General features: G+C 34.1%; 1 protein-coding gene across 1 annotated transcript; it reads right to left on the reverse strand.

Moving 5' to 3' along the window:
- Positions 1-2634: 2634 nt before the first annotated feature.
- Positions 2635-4302, reverse strand: LOC147281338 (cationic peroxidase 1-like). The gene is made up of 4 exons (XM_086247442.1): positions 3820-4302; positions 3485-3676; positions 3218-3383; positions 2635-3131 (listed from the first exon to the last, which is right to left on the reverse strand). Exons 1-4 carry the CDS (start codon positions 4051-4053, stop codon positions 2746-2748), a joined length of 978 nt encoding a protein of 325 aa, XP_086103568.1. The 5' UTR covers positions 4054-4302; the 3' UTR covers positions 2635-2745.
- Between the last annotated feature and the right edge of the window lie 5406 nt (positions 4303-9708).

The raw sequence follows: 9708 nt of genomic DNA on the forward strand, positions 1-9708 counted from the left end.
GAGTGCCTGCACTATAGTGATGATCGATTAGGTTCTCATGATCCAATGCATTCATAGTAGCCCAGCAGCGAGTTCACGCGGAAAAGTTACCGATCGATGGGTGTTTAATTGTTCAGAGCGATTACTAATTATCATGGCTTGCTTAATTTGATATTTATTCATGTAATTGAAACTATTTTGTGTTTCTTCTAAGGCACAACACAAGAGCTGTGAATTTTGGACGTATAATATTTAAGAGTGGAGGTGGATTATTAATTATTAACCTAGCTAGCTATGAATTTATAAATTAGTAACTTATAATTTCATGACTTGTCGGATAAGTATAAATATTCACGTGTTTATCTAAAATTTTCATATTTCATGGACGATAATATATATATTAATAATAAATAAATAAAATAAAATCTTCATTTATAGGATTTTAATTTTAATCTTCATTTATGATTTTATTTTTTTATTTATTATTAATATATTATCGTCCATGAAATATGAAAATTTTCAGACCAAAAAAAAAAAAACCGAGTAAATTCCTTACCAAAAGAAAAAAAACGAGTAAATTAATAAAGTAAGTCAAAAGGATATAGCTAAGCAATGGCGTTTTGGGACATAGTATCAAGCTACCAACTCTATGACCTCACTCGGTCTTTTTATTTTTTGTGCTAAGCTCACTCGGTTTTTTTAAAACTCACTCGGTTATATATGATTAATTCTATATATACCATATATGCATGTATGCATGGTTATGATTAATGATTGTTTATCCACTTCCACATATATAAAATGGGACATCTCACTCGCCATCGGTTATATATGATTCTAATTATATATACCATATATTTGCATGTATGCATGGTTATAATTAATGATTGTTTATCGATCGTTTTCCAATATATGCATCTTTTTTTGAACAACGCGGATTGTAAAAAACTACTTTTCTATTTGTTCCTTAATATTTTTTTGAATTCGTTGGAACTTATTTGTGTTTTTTTAGAAAAAAAAAAACTAATGCCTTAATTAATTGGCACCTAATTTGCTAACTTACATATGCAGATCAAAAGCTAGAACAACTTTTTAATTAATTATGTTCAACTTAATGGTATGGTACTTGCATCCATATGATATGGTAAATGGTAAAAGAGTTAAGAATAGGCCTATTCTATATGTAATGAAAACAGTAGTGCTACATATACCACATTTTTATACCATAATTTCATACCATCTTATGTGGCAGCTTACATGGCATTCATATATTGGATACTAAAAAATAAAAATAAAAACCCAAAAAGAAAAAGAAAAACATTGTCCAATAAAGTAATGACACGTCAGATGGTATAAATATGTGGTATAAGAATGTGGTAAGTATATCATTATTCTAATGAAAATGAAACATTACTAGTTTTTCTCGTCTAATATACAACAAACTAGCTACAAAACCACTATTAGCATTGGGTGTCATTTTGAAAGTGACAAACAACATCCACATTTACCAGAAAAAGGGAAAGTATAAAAGAGTAGCCAGTAGGTAATTATAGATCAATTAATCTTCATAAAACTATAAGGTTTCTGTTACAAATACAAAGCTAATAATGCACATATGTAGAACATTAGATGGTGATTCAGTGAGCACCGAAAAAAAAAATGGTGATTGTGGTACATTTTTTTGCAAATGAAAATTTCATACAACCACAAAAGCAAGGCGTAAGCCCAAGCCAATACACAAGCAAGGCCCGCAAAGGACCAAACAGAAGACAGACAAAGGCCCAAAATACAATCACCACCGTAGTACAAAAGAATGTATAAAATTTGGACATGGATCCTCTTGCTTTATGTTGCTTTGTTTAGTTCTTGAAGCTTGTGTACAGGTTTTGCCCTTGTAGTCTTTGTGTTTGTTTCTATAAAATTATTTCTTTACCAAACAAAAGAATATATAACAATCAATTAATTAATCTACTGTACTGTAATTTGCACCACAATAGTTAATTAATAGCTCAATAGCTAGCGTCTGAAACTTATTTTGTAGTTTTGTTACTTTTGTACCACTTGGGGCTGTTTATCTTAATAAATTGCATTTCACTTAATTTTCTCTTTTGAAAAACAACAAGACGCCTAAACTCCTTTTCATTTTAACTTCACTGATATAATTATAAAGCACTGATTCACCAAACCCATATAAGAATGAGCTACACTAGAGGAGAGGAGGGAGCCCTCGGTGGTGGGGCCAGCGGCGGGGTGGTTGGGTGGGAGGGAGGTCAGGGTGGTGGAGTGGGATTTTAGTTTTTTTTTTTTTTTTTTAACAGTTGGGTGTAAAATTGGAAGAATTTGGAAAAAAAAAAAGAAGTTGTGGGGTTTTAAAAGTAAAAAATGGGGTATTTTTAGAATTTCGAAAGGCTTTTTGCTGTAAATTGTCTTCTGTTTGTGTCTGGGCTGTGCCTCTCTTGGGCCTGCTGTTGTGGTGTGTCTTGTTAGGTTTTTCTGCGTTGTATGCGAATGACCAAAAGATGTACGGAGGGGTATGTCTACTATTTCTAGTTGTTCAACCCATCTTAAAGCTCATTGAGCCAATGACTCAAGATTTACCTAATTGCGCAGAATATAGCCCTCTGATTAGTGATTAGCGATCGGCAATTATACAAATGACAAGACCAAGAAGAAGGCTTTTATTAATAGATCAATTCATCTACACAATATTGATGACAACATATATGAACCATATAGCCCCTTGGAAGCTACTTCCAAAGTCCAAACTCAGTTGACCTTTATACAATTGGTCCTGATCTCACCATCGGTGCCTGTGAGAGGGCTAAGGTTTCCCATCTTGATCATGGCATTGGCAAAGTCTGTTTGGAAACTTGACGGATTGCTGACATAAGCATTGACCTGAGAGTCGGTGGAGCCACCGCTGAAGAGCTGTTGGTCCGAGTGCAACAGACCCTTTTGGCTCACCAAGTTGCTGAAGTAGGCATTGTCAAAGGAGGTCGGACTTGTGACATCAAGTGGGGAGAGATTGTTGTCACCCCCACTGCTTGGACAACTTGACTGTAGTGATGTTGCAAATGAAGAATTTATGTTGGCCTCGTTGTAGAGTCGTGTCCGAAAAGTTGTGCATCTGGCTTGGCCAATTGTGTGAGATCCTAACCAAGAAAAAACAGAGTAATTAGCATTTGTGAGGTTGATTAAGCTAAATGGGACTGAATTAATGCATGAAATTTAAGGAGACCTGAGAGAGCGACTAGTTCCTCGGCAGTGAAGCCTTTGTTTGAGAAAGCAGAGATGAGAGCACTGAGATTCAAAGTGGGAGCGGGAAGGTTGGAATTGGCAGCACTTAGACTTGCAGTGGTTGAGTCTCTTCTGCCCAATGGCACTGTCCAGCTTTCTCCACCCAGCTGCTTAAACAATTCATTCAAATTTACATTAATTATGGCATAATTAAATTGAATTTTATGGACAAAATTATAAGTGGGTTTGATTTTGGTGGCAAGCTTACAGCAACAACAGAGTCTCTGGCTGCAACGGTTAAGATGTCAGCACAAGAAACCACTTTGGGGCAGAGAGTCTCCAATTGAGATTTAATGGTGTCGATTACATCGAATCCCCTCAAAGAATTCACATTAGGGCCTGCTGTTTTCTCTCCTGTGAAATTGGCTGTGTCGTCCAACAGTACCGAAGCATCACATCCCTGCATGTTTCACATACACATATAAATGTTATTCAAACTTGTCACCTTTTCAAACCTGTCATGCATCGGATGCATTAGTGTTATACGCCACCTTAATTCACATAATTAAGATGAGAGAAAATATAGTTAAGGAAGTGACTTGCATTAACAAAGCAATCGTGGAAATGAAGACGGAGCAAGGAAGCTCCCATGCGAGCCTCATTCGACACTGCGGAGTCCACCGCCGATTTGATGGTAGACAGGGCATTAGGACACGATGTTCCATAGAAATTAGAGGACAATTGGGCAGAAGCTATGCCAACATTAAGAAGCAAAAATAATGAAAAGGTGATTTTAAAGCTTTTGGGACTCCATGAACTAGCATGGTTGGAACCCATGGCAATTGGGTTTATGAGAACTGAGATTATAAGAAGCAAAAGAAGAATAGAAGAGTACTATCGATTAGTGCTTGGTTCAGACAGTGTATCATACCCCTTGTATATATAACCAGGGTACAATTGGACTGCTGCGTTTTGCTAATGCTTCCAGTCAGAATACGTAGATATAAAATCTAATGCTTCCAGTCAACTTCATTAGAAATATGTATAAGAATATTATATGTGTAGGGAGTGGAAAAAAAGAAGGGAATGATTAGGATTCATTGAATCATTGTACTGTTGATCTTGCAATAGTTTAGTCCAAGTTTCAATGTTTCATGGCATGGTCATATTAGCTTTCATGGACCTAATCAATGCAATTTAAGTTGGTCATTTTCACTTTATAATTCCTGTTATAATATTCATCATGGCTTAGGGGAAAACAGAGGATCCTAAACTTAATTATACAGTTATACTAAACAATATGTGCAACATGTATACTAACAGTTTTTGTTATAGTAAAAAGGATCGATAATTGAATTAATCATGCTGTTGATTAAGCAAAATTAAAAACGTGTCGGTGCACAAAAACAAATTAATGTAATGGTATTGTGAACAGGAGAAAGACAGAGGATCAATTTTTGCGCTTGGCTTTTGGCTAAATTTTATCCTTTTAACTTTTGCTTTTTTTTTTCTTTTTTTTTTTTTTGGGCCACTAGCTTTTGATTTTTCTTAAAGGTATATTATATGACTCAGACTTCAGAAGTATCCCAAACTCAAGCATTTGCAGATATGATGCAGCAGCACCACACTCGCTTTGTCAATAAGGCCAGGGACATAAAGATCCCCAGTTGCAATGATGTGATAAAAAAATCCCCAGTTGCAATGTGCATTATTCAGACCCCAAAAAAAAAAAAATAAATAATAATAATAATAATAATAATAATAAATCTCTAGTTTCTGGTTAATTAGGACTTTAGCTAGATAACTAGCTAGCTAGCTACAACATTTGAATCTGGTTATCGATCAGATCATAACAAGGGTAATATTATTCCCACTCTTCAAATAGTTTTTTTTTTTTTTTTTTTTGAACTCTTCTGTTAACTTAATTATGTTTATCACTTATAATTACCGGACTTTTTTTCAAGTACAAAATATGGGTATGAATTAGATTCAAGTTTAGGTCAACCCAAACATATATATTGAGAATCCTGATTCTTGCATGAGATAATATAGAAGACGACAGATGTTCATATGTGGTGGTGATAAGATTTTTTGTGGTTGTAATAGTGATGATGAGGATATTAATTAGGTGTGAATAGAATCACCCTAGAAGATTTTTGGTTTGGTACATGCATGCTAATCTTTAAAGGAAAAAAGAACCAAACCAAAGAATTTCAAGGACTTGTCGAATATTTTCCCAAAAAGAAAAAAGAAAGAAACTTGTTGAATATAATTTTTGTTTCGAGAAAACTAGAACTTGAAGAAACTTGTTGAATATATAATTTTTGTTTCTAGAAAACTAGAACTTTATGTTGCCAAGAATTCCTTGGTGATATATCACCGCACGCAACTGTGTTTTGATCGATTTGAATAACCGATTTTAATTTGGTTATTTTTTTAACAGTAATGTTATACTTACCACATTTTTATACCACAATTTCATACCATCTTACATGACATTCATACATTAGACATTAAAAATTAAAAGATAAAACTTAAAAAGGAAAAAAGAAATATCATTCCAGTAAAATAATGATGCATCAAGTGAAATACAAATGTGGAAGAAAAAATGTGGGACAACTAGTATTATTATTTTTTTAATAGGGGAGGTGAAATTTGAATATTTTAACCTGGCCTGCTGCCAAAAATTAAACTCATTAATTCCTTTTAAGAGTACGTGTATAACTTGTTTTTCTTAAAGGACTCGACAAGCAATATAAAGTAGAAGGCAGATATACCATTATCAAAAGCCTCATCCATAGTGAAAGCTATGGTGTTATTTTAATCACCTCTTATTAGACTCGCTGATGGTCAAGTCAAACAGAAATATATTGAAGCCAGTTCATCATGAGCTCTAACACCATGCATGATTGCATGTTTGATTTTTCAAGGTATTGTTTTGCTTTGTTTTTCCTTTTCTTTCTTTTTCTAGAAAGCTGAGTGTGTTGCTTATATTAGCTTGTAATTTAAATTTAGTGCGAGTATTTTGACATTTGCTTCCTTTTGATACCAAATAAAGTGAGTAGATCGATAATGACGAACACGAGCATCTTGTCCATGCAAATTTCTGTACCACATTAATTTAGACGACCCCACACGCTTATTTTCTGAATAGAACTATAGAAGAACGTTTTGAACCCCTTATTTGCATTCCATATATTTAAGCCGGCCCACTAGGCACCCACTCGATTTTGACAAATAGAAAAGTTACGACATGCATATCTCAGTGATGATTGTATTGCATGCATGCAGGGCCGGTCCTGACTTTTGAAAGAACTAAGGGTGAAATTTAAATTAAGCCTCTAATAAAATGTTTTGCAAAATAATTTACAATTGACAAGAAATTAATTAAGAAATTTTCGATCACATTAAAAAATTAATTAGAAAATTTTTGGTTGAACGTCAAGAAATAATTGAAAAAAAAAATAATTTATAGGAATATAAGAAAAAAATTAAAAGGAAAAAACACACACTTAAACATTAATTACTTTCTTACTTCAATGATACATTTCTAATTTCTTTAAGATTGAAAGAGCTTGTGGAGAACAAAAAAAAAAAAAACCAGTTTTCCACAAGACTATATGGAGACGCAAAGATCCGTCTTTACCAATTCAAAGCAAACATGCTCTTTGAATCCAACTTTTCAAAAATAAGACATGTACTTTTGATGAAAAAAGAAAAAGAAAAGAAGAGGTGTAAACCCAAGGGCAAAAAGGACCCACTGCCATGCAGATGAGAATGTTGGCTTGTTTCTCTTGTGATTCATGTGAGAAGCCAAAGAAAAAATGAAGCAAGTTGGCCAAACAAAAATTAAGGAAATAAAAAGGTGGCTTTCAACTAATAATCAAGGAAAAATAGGTTGCAGAACCCAAACTTTATATCTTAGAAGGGCCTAGTTTTTTTTTTTTGTACAAAAGGGGCCTAAGCTCAAAGAAAGAAACTAAATAACTACAGCTCTGACACAATAAGTAGAAGGACCTAATTGCAACGAATACATTATAAATAAACCTAACAACTTTTTTTATTTTAAATATATATATTAATATATACATAATATAAAAATTTGTGAGTCCCCCTTAAAAGTGGGCCCAGGTGGTCGCACTCGGTGCCCCACTTCAGGGCCGGCACTGCATGCATGGTAGTGAAGATTGAAGATCATACGCGTGTTTAGCTTAGCATGAAACCATAAAGCTTACCTAATCCCGAGTTGTTAATTAACTATAATATATAATACTAGGGTTTGGTAAAGATCTCTCTCAGAATTACATACAAAGTCAAATTAACACACATTAATATTTGGTTTGAATTTGCCATGTAAAACCTGCATAATATATTTTTGTCTTATTATATATTTTTGCCTTATTATATATTTTTGCTCGCTGACTTTGCATGTTTTCATGAGTCTTACTAGGCGCTCTTTGTCGGCTCACTTTGGATTAATTAGTTTTTTGAAAGCTACCAGAGGGTGCGTGGTCTATTGACAAAACTAAATTCAAATGTAGCAATCATGCTTAAGAAATCGTTAACAATTTATCAAAAGTCAGCGATCAATCATTAATATTGTAATTACCATATTTAGTTTAGTAGCGCTCAATTTTTCTTTTGTGAGAAGAAATTTTAAATTCAAGTATTATAGATGACCGTTGATAATAAAAAAAATAAAAATCAATATGTGATCGAACAAGAAGAATTCAGAATAATTATCCAAAGCAAGCCTCTTAACTAAGCTTAATTAACGATTGGGGACTTAGGGAATTGCCATGCATGGTGACAGAATGTACTAATATAGCATACTAAAAGAAATCGATATTGGTGCATGCACTTTAATTTCGAAGGTTGGGAATTCTTTACATAGTTACATTTGTCACTTGGCTAGCTCTTGGAGGATTAGATTATGGAATAGAGAGACAAAACATCATTATTGTTGTTGTATATAATATGAAATTATGAAGCTGTTCAACAGGATTTGGAGTGTGAAACAGTGAAAGACTTACTTTTATTGGAAAAAAATTAAAAAACGTCTTCTTCCTTTGACTTCAGACGTGCGGGCCGCGAGTGTAGTAGTTTGTGTGACTTGATTTCCTATTTGGGCTGTAAGGTTTCTTACCCAAAGAAAAGACGGGTGTGATTCTTGCATGTTTAGGGCTTCGGCTGCACCAAATGACCCAGATCTTTACAGCCGACTTAGGAAGAGTGAGCTTTAATAATAACAAAATATAATCATAAAATAGAGTCGGATTTCCATATGAGAAAGAGTGTCGAATGCTAAACTTACGTACATTCATACTTAATTAGTTAATTTGGATTGAATACTTCAATTGTTAGAGAGGGGGAAGATATGAATTTTTCAATTCCTAATTAGAGCAGTGAGAGATGAAATTTGTTTGTATGTAATCATTTTATTAAGTCACTTATTATAATATGAGTGGACAACAAATTTATATTTTTATGATAAAATATTAATATATATACACATGTTAGTATGGGTGGTGTACGTAGTAACACTCTCACTAACATATATCACATACATCTGGCCAGAGTTATTCAATCCACTAACTTAATTGTATCAGTGGTATTAATGTCATTCCACAGGGAAATTAAGCCGCCACTTAAAACCCTAATCCCCAACTCAGAAGGACAAACCAACACAAGCTCAATGCCTACATCTTACCACAACTATGCAAGACATGCATGCAGGAAGACAAAAAAATGTCCAGTATTGTAATTGAATATATAATTTATTGGTCTATCTTTATTCTTTCCACTCATTGGATTAATGCAACACGATTCATCAAGCAGCCAACCATTTCATTAATTCCCACTTGCAGCTATACACTACCTACACATGTGGGAATCAATTTTCTACTTGCCAACTTGTTCATTAGACTCCTTATTCTGAAGGGATCTTTCTGTTTTGTTATGTCTAAAAATATTCTATATATTCAGAATCTATATGCCGCTGCTGGAATTCTATAGTGTAAGTGTTTACAATAATTTCACTCTGGTACGTACCCACCCAATTTGTCAGCACAAGAAACCACTTTGGGGCAGAGAGTCTCCAATTGAGATTTAATGGTGTCGATTACATCGAGTCCCCTCAAAGAATTCGCATTAGGGCCTGCTGTTTTCTCTCCTGTGAAATTGGCTGTGTCGTCCAACAGTACCGAAGCATCACATCCCTGCATGTTTCACATACACATATAAATGTTATTCAAACTTGTCACCTTTTCAACCTGTCATGCATGGGATGCATTAGTATTATACACCACCTTAATTCATATAATTAAGATGACAGAAAATATAGTTAAGGAAGTGACTTGCATTAACAAAGCAATCGTGGAAATGAAGACGGAGCAAGGAAGCTCCCATGCGAGCCTCATTCGACACCGCGAGTCCACCGCCGATTTAATGGTGGACAGGGCTTTAGGACACGAGGTTCCATAGAGATTAGAG

Source organism: Dryas octopetala, chromosome 6, assembly GCF_963921425.1.
Source record: "Dryas octopetala chromosome 6, drDryOcto1.1, whole genome shotgun sequence".
Taxonomy (NCBI): Eukaryota; Viridiplantae; Streptophyta; class Magnoliopsida; order Rosales; family Rosaceae; genus Dryas; species Dryas octopetala.

Bases quoted from the DNA above. Each gene is read 5' to 3' on its own strand.
- LOC147281338 (XM_086247442.1), bottom strand. From the start codon at position 4,053: ATGGGTTCCAACCATGCTAGTTCATGGAGTCCCAAAAGCTTTAAAATC. The intron at 3,384-3,484 runs GTAAGCTTGCCA...TTGTTTAAGCAG, and splicing joins CCAGAGACTCTGTTGTTGCT to CTGGGTGGAGAAAGCTGGAC. The intron at 3,132-3,217 runs GTCTCCTTAAAT...TTTCTTGGTTAG, and splicing joins GGAACTAGTCGCTCTCTCAG to GATCTCACACAATTGGCCAA.